This window comes from Delphinapterus leucas, chromosome 15 (assembly GCF_059928025.1).
Source record: "Delphinapterus leucas isolate spDelLeu-1000000601 "Yukka" chromosome 15, BTC_Dleu_Yukka2, whole genome shotgun sequence".
In the NCBI taxonomy this organism is placed as follows: Eukaryota; Metazoa; Chordata; class Mammalia; order Artiodactyla; family Monodontidae; genus Delphinapterus; species Delphinapterus leucas.
The window spans coordinates 59,620,654-59,647,290 of NC_143143.1; the positions used below are offsets into that span (position 1 = coordinate 59,620,654).

Sequence of the window (26,637 nt, forward strand, 5' to 3'; positions counted from 1 at the left end):
AATTCTAGGAGATTCCTCCAGGTGTTGCATGTGTCAATAGTCTGTTCCTTTTTATTGCTGAGTAGTAGTCCACAGTATGGATTACTCACCAGTTGAAGAACATCTAGGTTGTTTTCAATTTGTGGTTACTACAAATCAAGCTGCTATAAACATCTATGTACAGGTTTTTTTGTGACCACAGGTTTCGTTTCCTGGAATAAGTGCCAGGAGTACAATTTTTGGGTTATATGTTGGTTGTGTGTGTGTGTGTGTGTGTGCGTGTTTTTTCCTGCCAAACTCTTTTCCAGAGTAGCTGTAACATTTACATATATACCAGCAATGTAGGAGTTATCATGTTTCTCAGTATCCTTCCCAGCATTTGGCATTGTCACTATTGTTTTTTAAGCCTTTTTGTTGATATATAATGCTATCTCACTGTGTTTTTAGTTTGCATTTCCCTAATGTTTAATAACATTAACATCTTCTCATGTGCTTGCCATCTGTATCCTCTTCAATGAAAAGTTTATATATTTTGCACATTTCCTTAATTAGATTGCTCTGAAGTCTAATTTATCAATTTTCCTTGCTGGGATTTTGATAGGAATTGCGTTAAACCTGTGTATCATTTTGGGTAGAACTGACTTTTTAACTACGTTGGGTCTTCCAATCTATGAACATGGTATGTCTCTCCATTTATTTAGATATTCTTTGATTTCTTTCACCAGCATTTTGTCGTTTTCAGCATATAAATGCATGTGTTTTGTTAAATTTACATCTAAGTTTTTTTTTTTTACCATTGTGAATATGTTTTAAATTTTGGTTTGGATTATTCATTGATAGTACATAGAAATGCATTTGATTAAGGAATTGGCTCACACAACTATGGAGGCTGACAAATCTGATATCTACATCCTATTGGTTCTATTTTTCTGGAGAACCCTGACAAATACAAGCACCACCACTACCACAATCATCCCTTTGTCTTTTTTGCTTCGATTTAAAAAGAGTCATAAATTGAGGGAAGGGGACTGACTACAGAGAGGCATGTAACAATTTGGTGGAGATAAAGAAAAAGAGTCTTAAAACCCACTCTGCCAGACCAATAAATAGAATGCCAAGGATCTTTCTGAGGGACAGCCTTTTAGACCTACAGAAACTGCAAAGTTGACACAAATGAGAAGCTGTTGAAGTGGTCAGAGTCAAGGTACTGGCCTCTGAATCCCCCTTGTTGGTTGATATCTAGGAATTGTAGGTCAGGGCCACTGACCTATGTCAAGAAGAAGGTATTGAGCTGCAAGTCACTTTGGGTACATTGGCTTTCACTTTGTCCCTTGGATTCATCATGCTTTTTTCCACCTCACTGCTTTATGAGTCAGGGTTCTTTGTTGCAAGCAAAAGAAACTGACTTTTGTTGGCTTAAGCAAAAGGGGATGGAGTAGAAATTAGAGAGGATGCTAACAGACAGACCAGACAGAGGGCAATACGGGATTCCATGAGTCTCCAGAGAGTTAGGAAGCAGGCAGCAGGAAGCAGTATGGCAGATCATGTATTTCCAAAAATATCTACAGCAGTATTTCCAGTCCTACAAGCTCTTCCAGAATCTTTCCACTTTTTATTATGGATTGGGTCTACTTCCCCTCCCTTTGAACTTCTCTGATGAACAGAGAATGTGGCAGAGGTGACACTGGTGACTCCCAATCTTAGATCATAAAGGCAACATGGCTTCCATCTGACTCTCTCTCTTGAGATGCTCCCTCTTGCAATCCAGCCATCATGTTGTAAGGAAGCCCAGGCCATGTGGAGAGGTAGTAGGTAGGTGTTCCAGCCCACAGCCCAGCTTAGGACTCAGCCAACAGCCAGCATCGACCACCAGAAGTATGAGTAAACAAGCCTTCAGATTATCCCAGACTTAGCCTTTGAGCTGTAAAACCTTAGCTTCACTAAGTTGAGCAGAGATGAGTTATCTCTACCTAGCCCTGCCTGAATTGTAGATTCATGAGCAAAATAATTATGGTCATTATTTTAAGCCTTAAGGTATGGGTTGGTTTGTCACACAGTGACTGGTAACAGGAACATACAGCAACTATGTCATAGCAGAAATCACCTGGTTAGGACACTGCCCAGGGCTCTACCACCATTAAATAAATTAATATGTGCAAAGCCCTTGAAACAGTTTCTGGCATGTAAGGAACTCTCCAGGAAACACACTAATTTGGCTTTTAATCATTATTTTATTGTCATTATTGAAATTTCAGCTTAAACGTCACTTCCTCAGAAAGTCTTTCTCTGATGCCACAATCTAGCTCCCCACCATTTGGGGAGAGGTGGCCTTCCGTTTTGTTTTCTTTTTGTCATGTTTCACTAAATTGAATTAACTTATTTATTTATGAATTTGCTTGTTTACTTGTATTTCTCATTTTACTTTTTATACCTTCAAAAATGTATTGAATACCTCTGTATACCACCTGGAAGGTAATCCCTATGAGTGAAAGGAACTTGGAATCCGACTGCTCTGTCCTTGCGTTGAACAGATCGCAGGTGTGGTGGACATGCAGATGTGCTGTCCAGACTTTCCTTCAGTGAAGGGCTTGTTGCTCCAACTGCTAGAAGTGCTGCCTGCAGATGACCCTCAGCTGTTGGCCACTTCAGGGATGGCCTTGTCTGTAGAGTCGCCAAAAGTCACGCCCCTTCTGGGGCGAATTGGTGACAGATGGAAGCATAGGAAGGCCCAGCCATCTCAGCTAAGTCTGGAGCAACTCTAACAGGTCATTCTAGCTTCAGAGCTGCCCGTGGGTGTGCGCCCAGGCTGTCACTGGGCCTGCATCATGGGCCAACTTCTCCTCCGGCCCCTTCCTCCTTCTTCCTCCCCTTCCCTTCCTTGGGGGTTGATCCCAAGGTCACCCCTCAGTCAATACCCTGCACCCTAAGCTCCATCTCAGACTCAGCTTCCTGAGAAGCTCAGTCTGCGACAGCCAAGCTTAAGGAAGACAGGGAGTTGGTGTTCGCAGGGAGAGTGAGGTGTCTGGGGCTCCCACAAGGGGAGACCATCTTGGATGACATATGGAGCCTCCCTGCTGACAGGAGTGTGCTTTATACTAAGAGCAGGAGATGACCTCCTGCTCTGGTATCAGGTGCTTAGCAGAGCTCCTTCCACTCTTGGCAAATGCGTAAGAGAAGTGAATGCACAGGGGTGGAGAGAGGGCCCTGGTCAGCTGCCAGGCATTTATATTTACTCCTGGAGAGCTGGGCTGTGAGTGCAGACTCTCACAGCATGACACAGATGTGAGGATCCAGTGGTTCACCATGCTTCTCAAATATTTCTGCCCAAGTACCTCAAAGGGAAAGGAAGGTGAGTTCAGATTCCTGGTGCAAGAAGACAGGTCATGTTTGCCCAGTGACATCAAATATCCTGGAGGGGTGTGTGGGCCCCCATTTGAGAAACTCAGATCTGGATGAGAAATCCAAGGCATAGAGCTCAATCTGGCTGGGGTCTGATTGAGATCAGGACTTGGAATGAGACTGGATCAGGGCTCAGGGTGGGGTCAGAGCTCAGTCCGGTACCAGAGTTCTGTTTGGGACCAGGGTTCAGCCTGGGTTCAGGGCTCAATCAGATATCAGAATTGAAGCTCAGTCTGGGGCCAGGAATGTCTGGGGCTGGGTCAGGGCTTGATCTAGGGCCAGTCAAGTCATGGGTTAGCTGTGGTAGGAGCCAGGACTTAGTGTGAGGTCAAGGTATAGGACTCATTCTAGCATCACGGTCATGACTAAGTCTAGGCAGTCATGGATAGTGATGGCTCTATCTAAGGTCATGAGCACAAGCTGGAACCTCATCTGAGTTTCCTTGTGGGGTTTGCTCAGGGCTTGGCCTCAGTTCAAGTCTGGGCTTGATCCTAGGCTTGGTATAGCCTGGCATCAGGACTCAGTCCTGGAGCAAGCAGCTGAACCAACATGTTGTTCTGCAGCAGGGTCAGCAAAGCCCAACCTGTGGACCAAACCTGGCCTGTTGCCTGTTTTTGTAGATAAAGTTTTATTGCAACACATCCACACTTATTTGTCTACCCTAGTCCATGGCTGCTTGCACACCATGGCAGCAGAGTGGAGTAGTTGGAACAGAGACCATATGGTCTGCAAAGCCCCAGGTATTTACTATCTGGTCCTTGACAGTAAAAGCTAGCCAACTGCTGTTCTAAAGGCTTCTCTGGCATGAAAGCCAGATTATGACCTAACTCAGTGTCAAGAGCTTCCCTGAAGGCAGCATTTAAGAGACCAAGGGGACTTAAAGGAAGCAGGGGGAGGCCTGAGTCTCAGGTTGCTGGTGTCATTCTGGGTCCCCATGGCCAGCTGACTCTAAGGTTTTGCAGTCTTAAACTGTGTTCTGCCTTCCTCCATGAAGGGCACTGTCAAGGTGTTGCCCTATCAACTGACAGGTAATCCCTACCTGCACATTTTTCTTTGCAGCTTCAAAAGAAGCATTTCCATCCACAGTCCCCCTTGGGCTATCTTCTCTCAACGTCCCCACCTATCCCAGTCCTGACCAGGGTATTCTCACTGGCTGCTGCAGTGGCTTCTGCTTTCAGCTGGAGCTAGAAGGACCTGTGAGACCAGTTTGGTCCCAGTGAAGTGCTACCTCGGCCCAGCTGAGAGGTGCGAGGGCAAAGGGGCTGAGCTGGAGATGCAGCTACCCGGCAGGTGACCCCATCACCTTCAGCTACTTTCCCTTATTCAAATACACACACTCTGACAGGCCATACTAGCTTCAGAGCTGCCCGTGGGGTGCGCCCAGGCTTCACTGGGCCTGAATCATGGGCCGATTTCTCCTCTGGTTCCTTCCTCCTTCTTCCTCCCCCTCCCTTCCATGGGGGTTGATCCCAATGTCATCCCTCAGTCAACACCCTGCACCCTAAGCTCCATCTCAGACTCAGCTTCCTTGGAAACTCAGCCTATGACAGCCGAGCTTAAGGAAGATGGGCAGTTGGTGTTTGTGGGGAGAGTGAGGTGTCTGGGGTACCCCCAAGGGGAGACCATCTCGGTCTCCCTCCTGACAGGTGTGTCCTTTGTACTAAGAGTGGGAGATGGCCTCCTGTTGACTTCAGCCCCCAAGGCCCCTTCCTGTTGCTCAAATTTGAGGAAATGGCTGCCTGCTCTGAACCTCCAGCTGCCCTTTTTATACAGGATCAGCAACCAAAACCTTTGGATGGCTTAGAGAGGAGTCCTGGAGCTGAGGGCCTGACTCATTAAATGCGTCCACTCATCTGGATTCTCCAAGCTGTCCCCATGCTGTGTGGAATCATCAGAAATGTCTTCATTAAGGCTTAGGTCACAAAGGTCATGCAAAAGTCTGTGTGTTTGCCTGACCCCCTTCATGAATTGTTCTCACCTGAGTCATGACCAGGAGACGTCTCACTGCAGATGTGCCTGTTTTGTTGTAGTTCAGATTATTTAAATTGCATGCTTAGTTATAATTCCTTGGCTATCTAGAGCATTTCGGAGCTGATTTCTATGTCTGATGCAGTTATCTTCAGGGCCTGATGGTCTCCACTCTGGTCCTCATCCTAGTAGCCTCTGTTCTGCTTTGATGCTAAGAGAGTGATTGTGTGTAGGGTAAGCTGCTGGGGATGTTTTTCAAAGGCAACACTGTTCTGGTTCCAAAGAAGTAAATGAACATTGGGTGTAGCTGGGTTGGTTGTACGAGATCCCTGATGACCATAGCTAGATCAGATTTGGGGCTCTATCCCCAAACTCAGCTGGGCTTGATGGCCCTTCCTCTTTCTTCAGCTTCTTTCAGGCAGCAGTAACCACTCCCTTCCCCACGCGTTCCCCCTCCCCACCTCCAGTTGCTGGGCCTGTGTCTTCATTGAGGGAAATTCTCCCATCACTTTAAACCCAATGCTTTTCAGGAACATGACTTTGGGGTAAAACTTTGCTGGTGTAAATGGCATGCACAAAGGCCCCAGCTCTGTCTCTAGCTTACCCCGTGGCCATAGGCTAGACTGTCCCCTCTGTGTAAGACAGGAGTGTTGAGGGATATTTAGGTGTCAGTGCCAAAACTTTTGGGTTCTCTGTCAGAGCTTGGAGAATATTCTTGATCTTGCTGTGGCCAGAGCATTGAAGAGTTGAGAGACAAGCAAGGAGAGTGCAGGGGTCAGCCAGGGTGATGGTGAACTGGCTGACGGGAGGTGGCACAGCCAGGTGGGCCAAGGTTACTGTGACTCTCAGTCCATTAGTCCATCAGCAATGAGGGTGATGAGATGAAGGTGGTAGTGGCTCCTTATATCATCCATCATTGTCCAAAAGTATAAGGGGTACTGAGTCTAACACCTCATTTTGCATATAGGGACACTGAGGCCCAGGAGGGGAAGGACTTGCCCAAGTTCACAGAGTAGGGCAGAAGCTGAAGCAGGACTGGAACCCAGACCTCCTGGCTCCCATATGGGAAGGGCAGAGAGGTGGACAGGAGGAGAACAGGGGACATCTCCTCCACTCTTGGCCCCCCATGGCCCATAATTTGGCTGTGGCCACGTGGATGATCACAAAGACCTTGATGTCCGGGAAGTGGGAGCTGACAAGGTCCACCTGCAGCTGCCGTGGGCCACTCTTGGAGGGGATGATGTTGAATTGGACTGAGGCCCTCTCTTGGGGCTGCAGGCTGGGCACACTGGGGAGATGGGAGAAAGGCAGACCTTCAGCTCTGTCTCCTTCCTGAACCTGGTCTGCCAGTCCACAGCTCTCCAGAACACTTAGGATCAAGGTCACACCTTGTGGCTTGACATTCAAGCCTTTCAATATGCTTTCAGCTTAGTTATCCTTTCTACCACTTCTTGCTTCTTTCAACCAGTCAGGCTAGTCTCCTCCCTGTGCCCTGAACATACCTTACACTTCCCCTCCTCTGGGCTTTTGTCTGGTCTGTTCCTCCTACCTAGAGTGCCCTTCCCATTCCAATTACATCTGAGGCCCAGATTAAGTTTTTCTTCTTCCAGGAGACCTTCCCTGACTATACCAGCCATGGAGACCTCTGACTGGGAAGTTCTCCATCCTTCTTGATCCCTGAAAATCTCCTCAATTCATCACTTAAGCCCCAGCTTAAATACCAGCTCCATTGGGGCTTTCCCCTGGTCCCACCCAATTCCAACTCAAGGGCTATCTCTGAGCTCTTGGACCTTGAGGGTCCATCCCTTTGCACAAATCACACTGTCTTCATTTGAAGAGCCATATATTGCTGAGAGTCCTTCTTCAAGCAGAACCGCATCTGTTCATCTTGGTGTTCCCAACAGTTGACAGGTGGGTCAGAGCACAGACCAATATGATGAAGGACCATATGAGTGTGAGTGAGTGAATGAATGAATGAATCAGTGAATGATTGAGAATAAGTAAATAAATGAGTACACTGATAAATAGAATATGTGTGAATGAATGCATACATGAATGAATAGGTAAATGAGTGAGCAAATTAAAGAAAGAATGAGTGGATGAATGAACCAGTCAAAACTGAGCTGAGTACATAAATACATGAATGAATGAGTGAAAACATGAAAAAAGTGTAAATGAATGAGTGAAGGAGAAAGTAAATGAATAAGAGTGAGTGAATGAATAAGTAAATGGATAAATGAAAGAAAATATGAATGTGAATGAGTGGACAAGTTATATGACCAAATAAGTTAATTATTAAATAAAGAAATGAATAAATGAAGAAAGGCTGATGTGTCTAGGCAGTGGGCTGGTTCCTGGGGATCCAGAATCTCTCCCTCCTCCCCCTGCTGGCAGTGTCTTTATGGCCCATTTTATAAGGAAGGGCTATAAGCAGCCCTCCCACCCCAGGCTGACACCTACTCGATGCTGAGCTGTCCCTGGAGAAGGCCACTGCCCTCCACCATCAGCATACAGTCCTGCACTCTCTCCGAGAGGGGGTTGACCACCATCACTTCCACCCCCACCGTGGCTGGGCCAAGCACCTGGAGGGGCAGTACCCATAAGTCACCGCCCATCCTCCCCATTCTCCCAGGAAACCCATGATCTTGGCTGGGTCAGAGGATGGGGAGTTAAACTTGTCTACCCCTTGCTTCCACCTACCCCATTACTGAGATCTATCATTATATCCATACTCCTGCATCCACACCACTTATTCCAACCTTTGAGAGCTGAAGCCAGAGCTAAAAGCACAAACCCCCAGCCTCTGATGCCCTCCCCCAGCTCTGACGGAGGCCTGCCAGGAACAGCTTACAGGAGTCACCTTAATAGTGATGAAGTCCTCCAGAGTAATGTCCTTCTCCACCAGGAGCTTCTCTCCCTTGGTGACAAGGTACACGGCAGCCAAAAGGATCTTCTTGTCCTCTGTCAGGTCTTCCTTATATTGAGAGTAAGATATTGCAATTGGGATCTTTTTCTCTGGAAGGGAAAGCAGAGGTGGGAACTGGGATTCTGATGTTCTTTTTCAAAGAACCTAGAAAAGGACGGGAAGGCTAAATTCATAGTTATACCCTCTATGATCCTTGCAACCAATCTGAGATAGTAATTACTATCATCAGTTCACAGATTAAGAAACCTAAGGCTCAGAGAAGGTAATTTCTTGTCCAGTGTCACATAGCAAGTAAATCAAGGCTCTAAGATAAGGTCGGATTCAAATTCAGGCCAGTCAGCTACGATGACAGCAGACTCTCTAAGAGCTTCTGGAGATGTGTTTAAAATCCCCCCAATCATTCCAAAAGGAAATCTCTCACTCCATCAACAATTTATCCCATCAGGAATTCACTCACTGCTTAATGAGCACCTACTATGTGCTAGTGCAGAGAAGAGGGAGGCCAAAGGCCTACCTCAAGCTTCCAACTCAGTGAGGAGGCCAACTTCCTCAGAGCTTCTCCAAATCCTCTCTCCCCATTAAGGCGCAGTTCCAGTCAGGCTCACCAACTGTGGAAAGGCTTCACTGATGCCCTTACCCAATCATCTTGTGCCCTTTGCCTACTGAGGTTCTGGCCATTTCCATCTCTCTCTCATCAGCCACAAACAACCTGCCTATGCAGTCCCTTCTTTTTTTTAAAAAAATAAATTTATTTATTTACTTGTATATACATTTTTATTTTTGGCTGCATTGGGTCTTTGTTGCTGCATGCGAGCTTTCTCTAGTTGTGGCAAGCGGGGGCTACTCTTCATTGTGGTGCTCAAGCTTCTCACTGCGGTGGCTTCTCTTGTTCCAGAGCACGGGCTCTAGGTGTGTGGGCTTCAATAGTTGCAGCATGGGGGCCCTAGAGCGCGTGGGCTTCAGTAGTTGTGGCACACGGGCTTGGTTGCTCCGCAGCATGTGGCATCTTCTCGGACCAGAGCTCAAACCCATGTCCCCTGCATTGGCAGGCAGATTCTTAACCACTGCACCACCAGGGAAGTCCCGTGCAGTCTCTTCTTTTGAGCATGGGTCACCACAGGCCATAGGTGACTGTTAGTCACATATATATATTTGACCACTATACATTTTTTTCTTTTAGGTACAACATGTCCTTTCCAGTTTGCCCAGGCTCTACCATCCCCTACTGCCTTATCACTACTGCTTCCTTTATTTCTGTTTCCTTCCTGCCTCCAAAGGCATCTGTGGGAGAGATCCTTAAAGGATTCAAACTCTCTGTTCCCCAAGAGCTTTGCATATAGTCGATGCTTCTTGAATGCCCATAGCTGATCCATGTGTCAAAGTTCTACCATGTTTTTATGGGTTCCCTTAGTCCAGCAGGCCATTACTAGGAGAACCCTTACTACAGTACTAGTAATAATTAATCATTTTAAAAGCTGACCTTTACTGAGGGATTAAAGTGTCTGGGGCACTTGGAAGCACATTCATGGATTAACTCATTTAATCCTTACAACAATCCCATGAGCAAGTATTATTATCCCCAGCTTATAATAATACCGACAATACTGACAATCACTACCATAAATTTAATGTTCATTAGTGGTAGGAATTATGCCAAATAGTTTATATATGTTATATCATTTACTCCTTGCATGGTGGGAGATGAGTGGTTCTCAAAGTGTGGTCCTGGGACCAGTAGCATCAGCATCTCCTGGTAACTTATTAGAAGTGCAAATTTTAAGGCTCCAGAGTGAAAAACCACCAGATGCTCCCAATTATGCACATGGACAGAGCTTTGGACATTAGTTCAGACCACGGGAGAAGGGAGGAGAAAGACTACTCCTTACAATATTCAGAACAGAGCTCCTTGCAGTTCTGTAGGTCATGGACTCCACCAACAATCTAATAAAAACTGAGACCCTTTTCTTAGAATTAATGTTCTCAACAGCACCATCAACCACTAGGTATAACTGATAACTGTAGACTACTTCATCCAACAAGAGCAGAATACACATTCTTCTCAAGCTCATATGGAATATTTCCCAAGAAAGACCGCATTCTGGACCATGAATAACACATTAACAAATTTAAAAGAATAAAAATTATACAATGTATGCTCTCAGACCACAAGAGAATTAATCTAGATATCAGTAACAGAAAGATAACTGGAAGACTCCAAAATATTTGGAGATTAAACCACACACTTGTAAATAACACTTAGGCTAAAGAAGATATCTTGAAAGAAATTTAAAAATATTTTGAACTAAATGAAAATATTACTTAAAATTTGTGGGATGCAGCAAAGCAGTGCTTAGGTAGAAATTTATAGCACTGAATGCATATATTAGAAAAGAAGAAAGATCTAAAAGCAATAAATCTTAAATTTCCATCTTAAGAAACTAGAAAAAGAATAAATTAAATCCAAAGTAAGCAAAAGAAGAGAAATAAAATTTAGAAAAAAGCTAGATGAGAAATCAATAAAATTGAAAACAAGAAATCTAAAGAGAAAGTCACCAAAACCAAAAGCTGGTTGTTTTTTTTTTTCAAGATCAATAAAACTGATAAGCCTCCAGCCAGGCTAAATAAGAAAAAAAGAGAGAAGACACAAATTACTAATATCAGAAATGAAAGAGGGACATCACTATAGATCCCATGGACATTAAAAGGATAATAAAGGAATATTTTGAACAACCTTATGCCCACAAATTTTATAACCTAGATGAAATGTACCAATTCCTTGAAGACAGAATCTGCTAAAAGTCACAGAAGAAGAAACACACAATCAGAACAGGTCTATATCTATTAAAGAAATCAATAGTAAATCAAAGAATTAATAGTGAATAGCCTTTCAAAACAGAAAACACTGTGCCCAGATGAGTTCAGTGGTGAATTCTACCAAGCATTTAAGGAAGAAATGACATCAATTCTCTACAATCTCTTCCAGAAGACGGAAGTAGAGGGAATACTTCCTAAACCATTTCATGAGGGCAGCATAACTCTAATACCAAAACCAGACAAAGACATTACAGGAAAAGGAAATTACATACCGACATCGCTCATGAACATTGATGCAAAAACCTTCAACAAAATATTAGCAAATTTAATCCAACAATATATAAAAAGAATTCTATACCTCGATCAAGTGGGATTTATTCAGGTTTACGAGGTTACCTCAAAATTCAAAAATCAATTAATGTAACCCATTACATCAATAAGCTAAAGAAGAAAAGTCACATGATCATATCAGTAGATGCAGAAAAAGCATTTGACAAAATCCAATACCTATTCATGATTAAAATTCTCAGCAAACTAGGAATAGCTGAGGAATTTCCTCAACTTGACAAAGAACATCTACAAAAAACTGATAGCTAACAACATACTTAACAGTGAGAAACTCAAAGCTTTCCCACTAAGAACAGGAAAAAGGCAAGGATGTCTCTCTCACCACTCCTTTTCAACACTGGACTGGAAGTCCCAGCTAAGGCAAAAAGGCAAAAAAGGAAATAAAAGGTATACATATTTGGAAGGAAGAAATAAAACTGTCTTTGTTCACAGATGACATGATTATCTATGTAGAAAATCTGAAAGAATCAATAATAAAAAACTCCTGGAAGTAATCATACTAATTACTAATTATAGCAAGGTCACAGGATATAAAGTTAATTTACAAAATTCAATCACTTTTTAAAATATACCAGCACTAAACAAGTGGAATTTGAAATTTAAAATACCATTTATATTAGCACCCCCACAGTGAACAACTCAGGCATTAATCTAACAAAATATGTAGAAGATATGTATATACATGAGAAAAACTATAAAAAACTCTGATGAAAGAAATAAAAAACTAACTAAATTAACGCAGAGATATTCCATGTTCATGGATAGGAAGACTTGATATTGTCAAGATGTCAGTTCTTCCCAACTTGATCTATAGTCAAGGCAATTCCATCAAAATCCCAGAAAGTTATTTAATGGATATCAACAAATTGATTCTAAACTGATTTATGAAAAGAGGCAAAAGACCCAGAAGAGCCAACACAATATTAAAGGAAAAGAACATCAGAGGATTAACACTCCCTGACTTTGACTTACTATAAAACTACAGTAATCAAAAGAGTGTGGTATTGATGAAAGAATAGACAAATCAGTGGAACAAAATAGAGCCCAGAAGTAGATCCACACAAATATAGTCAACTGATCTTTGATAAAGGAGCAATGGAGAAAAGATTGTCCTTTTAATAAGTGGTGCTGGAACAACTGGACATCCACACTAAAAAAAAGATTCTAGACACATATGTTATACCCTTTACAAAAATGAAATTAAAATGGATCATAAGCCTAAATGTAAAGTGTGAAACTATAAAACATTTAGACAATAACATAGGAGAAAACCTAGATAATATTGGGTATGATGATGACTGAATTTTTAGGTACAATACCAAAGGTATGATCCGTGAAATAAAAAATTGATAAATTGCACTTTGTTAAAATTAAAAACTTCTGCTCTGTGAAAGAACTGTCAAGAGAATGAGCAGGTGAGCCAAAAACTGGGAGAAAATATTTGCAAAAGACACATCTGATAAAAGACAATTATACAAAATGTACAAAGAACTCTTAAAATTCAACAATAAGAAAATGAACAACATGATTAAAAAATGGGCAAAAGATCTATACAGACACCTCACCAAAGAAGATATACAGATGCATATGAAAAGATGCTCACATCATACATCATTATGAAATTTCAAATTAAAACGAGATACAACCACATACCTATTAGAATTACAAGAATCCAAAACACTGACATCACAAAATGTTGGAGAGGATGTGGAGCAACAGGAACTCTCATTCATTGATGGTGGGAATGCAAAGTGTTACAGCCATTTTGGGATACTTTGGCAGTTTCTTAGAAAACTAAACATATTCTTATCATACCATTAGCAATCATGCTCCTTAGTATTTACCCATATAAATTGAAAACATGTTCACAAAAAAACCTGTACATGGATGTTTATACCAGCTTTACTCATAATTGCCAAAACTTGGAAGCAATTAAGGTATTCTTCAGTAGGTGAAGGGATCAATCAACTGTGGTATATCCATATAAAGGAATACTATTCAGTGATAACAAAAAATGAGCTATCAAGCTATGAAAAAATCATGAGGAATCTTAAGTACTTATTTCTAAGTGAAAGACACCAATCTGAAAAGGCTACACACTGTATGATTTCAACTCTATGATATTTAGGGAAAGACAAAACTTTGGTGACAGTAAAAGGATCAGTGGTTGCTAGGGGTTTGAGATGAGGGAGGGAGAAGTGAATAGGTGAAGAACAGGGAATTTTAGGGCAGTGAAACTATTCTGTATGATACTCTAATGATGGATACACGTCATACATTTGTCAAAACCCACAGAATGTACAATACAGAGTGAACTCTAATGTAGACTATGGACTTTAGTTAAGAATAACATGTACCAGTATTAGCTTGTCAACTGTAACAAATGTACCACACTAATGCAAGATGCTAATAATAGGGAAATATGGGAGGTGGTGAGGGGTATATGGGAACCCTCTGGACTTTTTGCTCATTTTTTCTGAAACCAAAACTGCTAAAAAAAAGCCTATTAATTTAAAAAATTATAAATTTTAATAAATTATTTATATTTAATAGCTATAAAATTTGTCTTAGTAATTCCATTTTTGTGAATGTATTCTAACAAAACAGTCCAAAATCTAGATCAAAAAAAGGGAATTTTTTTCACCAAGATGTTTACTTTAGTGCTTTTTAGAAATAGCAATAGCTGATAACTACCCAAAAGAAGGGAAAAGATGAAATAAATCACCATATATTTGTTTACAGATTATACATCCATTCAAATGATGTGAATGAAGAGCTTATAAAAATATTTAAATTACAATGTAATATGAAAGGAGCAGGGCACTAATGAGTGTTTGTGATATCATTAGAACTGTTTTTCTTTTTTCTTTTTTTGGCAGGCTTTTACAAACTGCCAACAAACACATGAAAGAATGCTCAACATCATTAATCATTAGAGAAACGCAAATCAAAACTACAATGAGATATAATTTCACACCAGTCAGAATGGCCATCATCAAAAAATCTAGAAACAATGAATGCTGGAGAGGGTGTGGAGAAAAGGGAACACTCTTGCACTGCTGGTGGGAATGTGAATTGCTTCAGCCACTATGGAGAACAGTATGGAGGTTCCTTAAAAAACTACAAATAGAACTACCACATGGCCCAGCAATCCCACTACTGGGCATATACCCTGAGAAAACCATAATTCAAAAAGGGTCATGTACCAAAATGTTCATTGCAGCTCTATTTACAATAGCCCGGAGATGGAAACAACCTAAGTGCCCATCATCAGATGAATGGCTAAAGAAGATGTGGCACATATATACAATGGAATATTACTCAGCCATAAAAAGAAACGAAATTGAGCTATTTGTAGTGAAGTGGATAGACCTAGAGTCTGTCATACAGAGTGAAGTAAGTCAGAAAGAGAAAGACAAATACCGTATGCTAACACATATATATGGAATTTAAGAAAAAAAATGTCATGAAGAACCTAGGGGTAAGACAGGAATAAAGCCACAGACCTACTAGAGAACGGACTTGAGGATATGGGGAGGGGGAAGGGTGAGCTGTGACAAAGCGAGAGAGAGAGGCATGGACATATATACACTACCAAACGTAAGGTAGATAGCTAGTTGGAAGCAGCCGCATAGCACAGGGAGATCAGCTTGGTGCTTTGTGACCGCCTAGAGGGGTGGGATAGGGAGGGTGGGAGGGAGGGAGACACAAGAGGGAAGAGATATGGGAACATATGTATATGTATAACTGATTCACTTTGTTATAAAGCAGAAACGAACACACCATTGTAAAGCAATTATACCCCAATAAAGATGTTAAAATAAAACCTAATCATTGATTAATCAACTCCTTAATATTTGTTTGATAATTTCTGAGTGCTAGAAAATGCGTGCAAATTTTGCATTCTATTCCATAATAACTTTGTGTTAATATAAATAGTGCATTAATTTATATAACATGGAATGATACAGCACCATATATCCAAGATGATAGGAAGCCCAGTTTGAGAAGCATACACAAATATATTTTGATGTTCCTAATATCTTAAACATTAATTAGAATGTGTATGTGTGTGTGTGTATTTACTGTGTCTATGTCTCTATCTGTGTGTATATTTGACTGAAAGCAAATTGATTATAGATTTTGGTGACCATACATAGAACCAAACATTTTAACAGATTCTTTTCTTTTGTTTAATTTTCCTTTTTTAATTAAAAAAAAGGAAATTTTACTGGACTTATATTCTGTAATATCTTTTTTATTTTAATAAAAATATAAAGACCCTATTTTGGAACCAAAAAAAATTATTTATTTTGCTGCACGGGTTCTTATTTGCGACACATGGGATCTTTGTTGCCACGTGCAGGATCTTTAATTGTGACATGTGGGATCTTTAGTTGCAGCATGCGAACTCTTGGTTGTGGCATGTGGGATCTAGTTCCCTGACCAGGGCTCAAACCCGGGCCCCCTGCATTGGGAGCACAGAGTCTTAGTCACTGGACCACCAGGGAAGCCCCAGAACTGTTTTTCAAAAAGCAACAGGCATTAAAAATTTGGAAGGAAAACGTTAACAATTTGTAGGTGGGTGGCAGGATCATAGGTGATCTTTCCCTTCTGCTCTCTAAATCTTTAATGAATATGTATTACATTTTTTTTGAATTTTTGAATTTTATTTTATTTTTTTATACAACAGGTTCTTATTAGTTGTCCATTTTATACATATTAGTGTATATATGTCAATCCCAATCTCGCAATTCATCACACCACACCCCACACCCCCGTCACTTTCCCCACTTGGCGTCCATACATTTGTTCTCTACATCTGTGTCTCTATTTCTGCCCTGCAAACTGGTCCATCTGTACCCTTTTTCTCGGTTCCACATATATGGGTTAATATACGATATTTGTTTTTCTCTTTCTGACTTCACTCTGTGTGACAGTCTCTAGATCCATCCACGTCTCTACAAATGACCCAATTTCGTTCCTTTTTATGGATAATATTCCATTGTATATATGTACCACATCTTCATTATCCAATCGGCGGTTGATGGGGATTTAAATTGCTTCCATGACCTGGCTATTGTAAATAGTGCTGCAAATGGACATTGGGGTGCATGTGTCTTTTTGAATTATGGTTTCATCTGGGTATATGCCCAGTAGTGGGATTGCTGGGTCATATGGTAATTCTATTTTTAGTTTTTTAAAGAACCTCCATACAGTTCTCCATAGTGGCTGCATCAATTTACATTCCCACCAACAGTGCAAGAGGATTGCCTTTTCCCTACACCATCTCCAGCATTTGTTGTTTGTAGATTATCTGATGATGCCCATTCTAACTAGTGTGAGGTGATAATCATTATAGTTTTGATTTGCATTTCTCTAATAATTAGTGATGTTGAGCGGCTTTTCGTGTGCTTCTTGGCCATCTGTATGTCTTCTTTGGAGAAATGTCTATTTAGGTCTTCAGACCATATTTGGATTGGGTTGTTTGTTTTTTTAATATTCAGGTGTATGAGCTGTTTAGATATTTTGGAGATTAGTCCTTTGTCCATTGATTCGTTTGCAAATATTTTCTCCCATTCTGAGAGTTGTCTTTTCGTCTTGTTTGTAGTTTCTGTTGCTTTGTAAAAGCTTTTAAGTTTCATTAGGTCCCATTTGTTTATTTTTGTTTTTATTTCCATTACCCTAGGAGGGGGATCAAAAAAGATCTTGCTGTGATTTATGTCAAAGAGTGTTCTTCCTGTGTTTTCCTCTAAGGATTTATAGCGTCCAGTCTTATATTAGGTCTCTGATCAATTTTGAGTTTATTTTTGCACATCGTGTTAGGGAGTGTTCTAATTTCATTCTTTTACATGTAGCTGTCCAGTTTTCCCAGCACCACTATTGAAGAGACTGTCTTTTCTCCATTGTACTTCCTTGCCTCCTTTGTCACATATTAGTTGACCATAGGTGTGTGGGTTTATCTCTGGGGTTTCTATCCTGTTCCATTTATCTATATTTCTGTTTTTGTGCCAGTACAATATCGTCTTGATTACTGTAGCTTTGAAGCATAGTCTGAAGTCCGGGAATCTGATTCCTCCAGCTCCGTATTTTTCCCTCAAGACTGCTTTGGCAATGCGGGGTCTTTTGTGTCTCCATAGAAATTTTAAGATTTTTTGTTTTAGTTCTGTAAAAAGTGCCATTGGTAATTTGATAGGGATTGCATTGAATCTGTAGATTGCTTCAGGTAGTATAGTCCTTTTCACAATATTGATTCTTACAATCCAAGAACATGGTATATCTCTCCATCTGTTTGTTTCATCTTTAATTTCTTTCATCAGTGTCTTATAGTTTTCTGCATACAGGTCTTTTGTCTCTCTAGGCAGGTTTATGCCTAGGTATTTTATTCTTTTTGTTGCAATGGTAAATGGGAGTCTTTCCTTAATTTCTCTTTCAGATTTTTCATCATTAGTGTACAGGAATGCCAGAGAGTTCTGTGCATTAATTTTGTATCCTGCAACTTTACCAAATTCACTGATTAGCTCTAAGTAGTTTTCTGGTGGCATCTTTAGGATTCTCTATGTATAGTATCATGTCATCTGCAAACAGGGACCGTTTTATTTCTTCTTTTCCAATTTGTATTCCTTTTATTTCATTTTCTTCTCTGGTTGCCATGGCTAGGACTACCAAAACTATGTTGAATAATACTGGTGAGAGTGGGCATCCTTGTCTTGTTCCTGATCTTAGAGGAAATGCTTTCAGTTTTTCACCATTGAGAATCATGTTTGCTGTGGGTTTGTCATATATGGCCTTTATTATGTTCAGGTAGGTTCCCTCTATGCCCACTTTCTGGAGAGTTTTTATCATAAATAGGTGTTGAATTTTGTCAAAAGCTTTTTCTGCATGTGTTGAGATGATCATAAAGTTTTTATTCCTCAAATTCTTAATATGGTGTATCACATTGATTGATTTGCATATATTGAAGAATCCTTGCATTCCTGGGATAAACCCCACTTGATCATGGTGTATGATCCTTTCAATGTGTTGTTGGATTCTGTTTGCTAGTATTTTGCTGAGGATTTTTGCATATATATTCATCAGTGATATTGGTCTGTAATTTTCTTTTTTTGTAGTATCTTTGTCTGGTTTTGGTATCAGGGTGATGGTCGCCTCATAGAATGAGCTTGGGAGTGTTCCCTCCTCTGCAATATTTTGAGAAGGTTGGGTGTTAGCTCTCTTCTAAATGATTGATAGAATTCACCTGTGAAGCCATCTGGTCCTGGACTTTTGCTTGTTGGAAGATTTTTACTCAGAGTTTCAATTTCATTACTTGTGATTGGTCTGTTCATATTTTCTATTTCTTCCTGGTTCACTCTTGGAAGGTTATACCTTTCTAAGAATTTGTCCATTTCTTCCAGGTTGTCCATTTTATTGGCATAGAGTTGCTTGTAGTAGTCTCTTAGGATGATTTGTATTTCTGCAGTGTCTGTTGTAACTTCTCCATTTCCATTTCTAATTTTATTTATTTCAGTCCTCTCCCTCTTTTTCTTGATGAGTCTGGCTAATGGTTTATCAATTTTGTTTATCTTCTCAAAGAACCAACTTTTAGTTTTATTGATGTTTGCTTTTGTTTCCTTTGTTTCTATTTCATCTATTTCTGCTTTAATCTTTATGATTTCTTTCCTTCTACTAACTTTGGATTTTGTTTGTTCTTCTTTCTCTAGTTCCTTTAGGTGTAAGGTTAGATTGTTTATTTGAGGTTTTTCTTGTTTCTTGAGGTAGGCTTGTATAGCTATAAACTTCCCTCCTAGAACTGCTTTTGCTGCATTCCATAGGTTTTGGATCGTCGTGTTTTCATTGTCATTTGTCTCTAGGTATTTTTTGATTTCTTCAGTGATCTCTTGGTTATTCAGTAACGTATTGTTTAGCCTCCATGTGTTTGTGTTTTTTACTTTTTTCCCCTGTAACTGATTTCTCATCTCATAGCGTTGTGGTCAGAAAAGATGCTTGATATGATTTCAATTTTCTTAAATTTACTGAGGCTTGATTTGTCACCCAAGATGTGATCTATCCTGGAGAATGTTCTGTGCGCACTTCAGAAGTAAGTGTAATCTGCTGGTTTTGGATGGAATGTCCTTTAAATATCAACTAAATCTATGTGCTCTATTGTATCATTTAAAGCTTGTGTTTCCTTATTTTCTGTTTGTATGATCTGTCCATTGGTGTAAGTGAAGTGTTAAAAGTCCCCCACTATTATTGTATAACTGTCGATTTCCTCTTTTATAGCTGTTAGCAGTTGCCTTATGTATTGAGGTGTCCCTATGTTGGGTGCATATATATTTAAAATTGTTATATCTTCTTCTTGGATTGATCCCTTGATCATTATGTAGTGTCCTTCCTTGCCTCTTGTCACATTCTTTATTTTAAAGTCTATTTTATCTGGTATGGGTATTGTTACTCCAGCTCTCTTTTGATTTCATTTGCATGGAATATCTTTTTCCATCCCCTCACTTACAGTCTGTATATGTCCCTAGGTCTGAAGTGGGTCTCTTGTAGACAGCATATATATGGGTCTTGTTTTTGTAACCATTCAGCGAGCCTGTGTCTTTTACTTGGAGCATTTAATCCATTCACATTTAAGGTAATTATTGATATGTATGTTCCTATGACCATTTTCTTAATTGTTATGGGTTTGTTTTTGTAGGTCTTTTTCTTCTCTTGTGTTTCTCACTTGGAGAAGTTCCTTTAACGTTTGTTGTAGAGCTGGTTTGGTGGTGCTGAATTCTCTTAGCTTTTGATTGTCTGTAAAGCTTTTGATTTCTCTGTCGAATCTGAATGAGATCCTTGTTGGGGACAGTAATCTTGGTTGTAGGTTCTTCCCTTTCATCACTTTAAATATATCATGTCACTCCCTTCTGGCTTGTAGAGTTTCTGGTGAGGAATCAGCTGTTCATCTCATGGGAGTTCCCTTGTATGTTACTTGTCATTTTTCCCTTGTTTTCAACAATTTTTCTTTGTCTTTAATTTTTGCGAATTTGATTACTATGTGTCTTGGCATGTTTCTCCTGGGTTTTTTCTGCCTGGTACTCTCTGTGCTTCCTGGACTTGAGTGGCTATTTCCTTTCCCATGTTAGGGAAGTGTTTGACTATAATCTCTCCAAATATCTTTTTGGGTCCTTTCTCTCCCTTCTCCTTCTGGGACCCCTATAATGCAAATGTTGTTGCATTTAATGTTGCCTCAGAGGTCTCTTAGGCTGTCTTCATTTGTTTTCATTCTTTTTTCTTTATTCTGCTCCATTGCAGTGTACTCCACCAGTCTGTCTTCCAGGTCACTTATCCGTTATTCTGCCTCAGTTATTCTGCTATTGTTCCCTTCTAGTGTATTTTTCATTTCAGTTATTGTATCATTCATCTCTGTTTGTTTGTTCTTTAATTATTCTAGGTATTTGTTATTTAATTCTTCTAGGTCTTTGTTAAACTCTTCTTGCATCTTCTCGATCTTTGCCTCCATTCTTTTTCCGAGGTCCTGGATCATCTTCACTATCATTATTCTGAATTCTTTTTCTGGAAGGTTGCCTATCTCTACCTCATTGAGTTGTTTTTCTGGGGTTTTATCTTCTTCCTTCATCTGGTACATAGCCCTCTGTCTTTTCATCTTGTCTATGTTTCTGTGAATGTGGTTTTTTTCCCACAGTCTGCAGGATTGTAGTTCTTCTTGCTTCTGCTGTCTGCCCTCTGGTGGATGAGGCTATCTAAGAGGCTTGTGCAAGTTTCCTGATGGGAGGGACTGGTGGTGGATAGAGCTGGGTGTTGCTCTTGTGGGCAGAACTCAGGAAAACCTTAATCCGCTTGTCTGCTGATGGGTGGGGCTGGGCTCCTTCCCTGTTGGTTGTTTGGCCGGAGGCAACCCAACACAGGAGACTACCTGGCTCTTTGGTGGGGCTGATGGCGGACTCTGGGAGGGCTTACTCCAAGGAGTACTTCCCAGATGTTCTTCTGTCAGTGTCCTTGTCCTCATGGTGAGCCACAGCCATCCCCTGCCTCTGCAGGAGACCCTCCAACACTAGCAGGTAGGTCTGGTTCAGTCTCCTATGGGGTCACTGCTCCTTTCCCTGCGTCCCGATGCGACCACTACTTTGTGTGTGCCCTCCAAGAGTGGAGTCTCTGTTTCCCTTAGTCCTGTCAAAATCCTGCAATCAAATCTCGCTAGCCTTCACAGTCTGATTCTCTAGGATTTCCTCCTCCCGTTGCCGGACCCTCAGGTTGGAAAGCCTAATGTTGGGCTCAGAACCTTCACTTCAGTGAGTGGACTTCTGTGGTATAAGCGTTCTCCAGCTTGTGTGTCACCCACCCAGCAGTTACGGGATTTGATTTTATTGTGATTGCTCCCCTCCTACTGCCTCACTGTGGCTTCTCCTTTGTCTTTGGATGTGGGGTATGTCTTTTGGTGAGTTTCAGTGTCTTCCTGTCTATGATTGTTCAGCAGTTAGTTGTGATTCACGTGCTCTCACAAGAAGGAATGAGCGCATGTCCATCTACTCTGCCATCTTGCTCCTGCTTTCCCCTACATAGCTGTATTACTTTTAATATGAAAAAAACCAGGAGAAAGTGTATGTTAATTAACATTTCCTTGTGAAGTGTTATTTTGTGATTTAGACTGTGTGAAAAATAAGTGACAGAAAAGCAAAAAATATGTGACACCTCCTTCACATATTTTCACATCCTGTCAAAACACACAAGGTTTCACTTAGCTGAAACTGGTTCAGAGGAACAATGTCTTTATTTAATCGAATCCTTCAGAATGTATGTGCTGGTGGGGCAGGGGAGAGAGAAAGACAGGGATAGAGGAAGAATATGGGAGGAAAGGGGAGGGGAGAGGACTGAGGGTGGTTGTGGGTTGTAGCTGATGCCTGCAGAATTCTTGGGACAGGGCCTGGCACATGTAGGCACTTAATAAACATCTCTTACTTGTCCATTCCTCTCACACCAAACACCTGGAGCCAGATGAGCTCTGAAATTTGTTGGATTGTAGAAAGGTAACACAGGGCATATTCCACATACTACGAAATGCTCCCAGCAGGTATTTATTCAGTGTGTGAATATTCATACTAAGTGGGATCACCTGAGCATTATATGTTTGCCACTAGATGATTGTGTACTTTTATTACTATCTTCATTATTCAGCCCCTCTGAACCTCAGTTTTCTCATCTGCAAATGCTCAGAAATATCCCTTTCTTTCCTGGGAATGAACGTAGGATGCCAGGAAGTCTGCCCCCAACCCTCCTGGAAAAGGAGCTGGGCCAACCAGGTCCCACCCAGCTGTGGCGTTCTTATCTTCTTCTGGTCCCAGCTTCACTGCATGGGATTCGTGCAGGATCTCTGCCACCGGCTTGTGGGTGTAAAGTATGGTGACTTGGACCCACTGGACCCAGGATGTGAGGTTAGCCAAGCAAAGGACCAGCCTCAGGTCATGGCCCAGCACGGGCGGCTCCAGCACCTTGAACTTTCCAGTGATGCTGGGCTTATTGGCAGGCTCCAGGAGGTCATCATGCCAGAGACCATGGCTGCCCACACTGTGGACCTGGGCCCTCCTTCCAGAGGCTTCCACTCTTAACAGCTTCTTCATGGTCTTGCTGTACATCTATCTCTCCTTCTGGGATCCTGCAGGGCATCGGACATCATAAGGCAGGCATTCTCTCCTCTGCCACCTGTCCCAGGGCCAGCTCTTCTCATTTTCCCTTTTCTCTAGGTAAAACCACCACTCGATCCCCACTTTAACTTACCATGGCTGTCGGAGGTCTCAAATTGGAAGCTCAAGAGCGATATGCAGACCTCATCCATATGCATTGTGTTTGATTCTGGACTATTTAAATAAAATTTTAATCAGTTGCCAACAACTTCAGGTTAGTAAATTTCACATAACATTATAGATGTGTAGCCCCTCTGACAGCTGGATCTGAAGTCTCATATGATAATGATAGCTGACACTTTTGTAGACTTGCTATATGCCATACACACATATGTATACACACATATGTATACACACTATGTATACACACACACACACACACACACACACACACATATATTTTTTTATCATCCCCATTTTACAGATAAGGAACCCAAGGCACAGAGAAGTAAAGCAACTTGTAAGGGAGCTGGAATTTGAACCCAGGCAGTCTGGCTCCAACTTCTATGTTCTTAATCATGCTCCCTTCCCACTCTCTACATGGCAGTTATGGTCTAGAGCTGAGTAAGGGGTGCTCTCTCTGGAAGGGAGTGTACTTGCTTGTTCTCCATGGTCTCCACCTGTAATTCTCCCACTGGCCTGCTGCACTCATGGCTTGCCATCTGCAAGCTCCTGAAGACATGTGAGTTTAGGAACCCTGATCATCCACTTACCCTGTTGCTAGCACAGACTTCTCTCTCTCTTTTTTGATCTCCAGATCAATACACAACCTGACAGCCCCCACCTCACCCCCAGGATGTTCCACAGGTGCCTCCAACCCAACCAAACATGCCATCTTCTGCCTGGCAGCATTCCCCATTTCAGCAAACAGCTCCACCATTCACCCAATATACAAACTGGAAACTGGATGTGTCCTTGACTCTTCCCTCATCTTTACCACTCACAGCTGATGAGACAGCAAGTTCTGCCAAGCATCCTCATTGATCTCTGGAATCTTCCCCCTTCTCCCATCATTCTTTTCCCCTCATACCACTGTACAAAACGTCTCACCATCAGATCAATTTGCCACCAGGTGACTGTGGACTTTTTCTTACTATTATCATTACCCAGTCCCTCCAAGTCTCAGTTTCCCATCTATGAAGTGAGGAGAAGAGGTGCAAAGGCTAGGCCCCAAGCACAGTGCTCAAGAATGCCCCTCCCTTCCTGAGGATGTGGGCTGCATGCCCCCTCTAGTCCTTTTTCCACCCTGATCCTTCCAAGATCCAACTCTGATAGTTCTGATTCCCTCCTTGAACCCTGTGCTGTGCTGCTTATCAAACGTTCTCCCAAGTACCTCTCTACTGTGTGACCTGGGCTTGAAGGGACACATGTGGACCTAAAGGTTCTTTAACATATCATGTTTTATTATTAAAATGTATGTGAATTGTTCATTCTATTCCATAATGTACTCATAATATATTTTTACTAAGAAAATGTTTCATTTCCCTGCCAAAACTTCTAAAGTCAGTTTCTCAGGGAGGGCTTCTCTGGCCACCTGATTTTTTAAAACAGCTTTATTCAGATATATGATAATTACATAACAAGCAATCCACCAGTTTAAAGGTTACAAGCCAGTGTTTTTTAGTACATTCACAGAGTCGTGCACTCATCACCACAATCTAATTTCAGAACAATTTCTGTCACCTCAAAGAAACTCTGTAACCATTAGCAGTCACTTCCCGTTCCTCCCTGCCCCACCCATAGCCCTAGGCAACTGTTAATTTAATTTCTAACTTGCCTATTCTGGGCATTTCATATAAAGAGAATCATACAATGTGTGGTCCTTTGCGACTGGCTTTTTTTTCACTTAACATAATATTTTTAGGGTTCATTTATGTTGTAGCATACATCAGTACTTGATTCCTTTTTATTGCTAAATAATACTCCATTGTATGGACAGACCACATTTTATTTATCCACTGACGGATGTTAGGGTTGTTTCCACTCTAGCTATTTTGAATAATGTTGCTATGAAGGTTCATGTACAAGTTTTTGGGTGGATGATTTTTTTCATTTCTTTTGGGTGTATACCTAGAAGTGCATCTGCTAGGTTGTTATGTTAACTCTGTGTTTAACATTGTGAGGAAGTGTCAAAGAGCTTGCACCATTTTACATTCCCACCAGCAATGTACGAGTGTTCCAATTGCTCCACAATCTCACCAACTCTTATTGTCTGTCTTTTTGCTTATAGCAGTTCTAGTGGATATGAAGTGGTATGTTGTTGTGGTTTTGATTTGCATTTCCCTGATGATTAATGATGCTAAGCACCTTTTCATGTTTATTGGTCATTTGTACATTGTCCTTGGAGAAAGGCCTTTCAAATCCTTTGCCCATTTAAAAATTGGGTTATTTATCTATTTATTACTGAGCTATAAGAATTATTTATATATTATGGATACAAGTCCCTTATTAGATACATGATTTGCAAATATTCTCTGTTCTGTGGGCTTTTCTTCTTTCTTGATGGTATCATTTGTAGTACAAGTTTTTAATTTTGATGAAGTCTGATTTATCAATTTTTTCTTCTGTCATTTATGCTCTTGATGTCATATCCAAAAAGGTTCTGTTTAACTCAAGCTCATGAAGATTAACTCCTGTTTTCTTCTAAAAGCTTGTAATTTTAGCTCTTCGATATAGGTCAATGATCCATTTGAGTTAATTTTTGTGTACTGTGTGATGTAGGAGGCCCATTTTATTCTGTGCATGTGGATAATTAGTGGTCCCAGCACCATCTGTTGAAAAGACTGTTCTCATTCTTTCCCCACTGAATTGTCTTGGCACACTTGTCAAATTCAATTAAACATAATTTTAAGAGTTTATTTCTGGATTCTATTTCATTGATCTATATGTCCATTCTTATGCCAGTATCACACTATCTGGGTTATTGTATATTTATAGTAAGTTTTGAATTTGGGAAGTTTGAGCCCTCCAACTTTGTTCTTCTTTTCCAAGATTGTTTTGGCTATTCTGGTTTCCTTGAATTTCCAAGTGAATTTTAGGAACAGCTTGTCAATTTTGGAAAAAACTTAGCTGGAACTTTGATAGGGGTTTCATGGATTCTGTAGGTCAATTTTGGGGCATTGCCACCTTAAAAAAATAAAGTCTTTCAATCCATGAAAATGGGATGTCTTTCCATTTACTGAAGTCTTTAATTTCTTTCAACAATGTTTTGTAGTTTTCAGTGTACTAGACTTGCTCTTTTTTTGTTAAATTTATTGTTAAGTATTTTATTATTTTTGATGCTATTGTAAATGGATTTGTTTTCTTAATTTTATTATCAGATTATACATTGCTAGTGTCCTGAAATACAATTAATTTTTAAAAATTGATCTTGTGTTCTACAATTTTTCTGAACTCATTTATTGGCTCTAATAACTTTTAGTGGATTCCTTAGGATTTTATATATACAAGATCATATCATGTGCAAATAGAGATAGTTTTACCTCTTCCTTGCAAATCTGGAAATTCTTCTGTTTCTTTACTTTCCCTCCCACC

The 26,637-nt window shown here is 40.8% G+C and overlaps 1 protein-coding gene across 1 annotated transcript in view; it reads right to left on the minus strand.

The window, feature by feature from the left end:
• Window positions 1-6,334: 6,334 nt before the first annotated feature.
• The window catches only part of TGM6 (transglutaminase 6), a 38,130-nt gene continuing 17,827 nt past the window's right edge, over window positions 6,335-26,637 (minus strand). Inside the window, 4 exon segments of the mRNA XM_022592737.3 lie at window positions 6,335-6,634; window positions 7,807-7,928; window positions 8,207-8,353; window positions 22,741-23,083. Of these exon segments, the coding sequence (XP_022448445.3) occupies window positions 6,352-6,634; window positions 7,807-7,928; window positions 8,207-8,353; window positions 22,741-23,083 (895 nt within the window). The 3' untranslated portion in view covers window positions 6,335-6,351.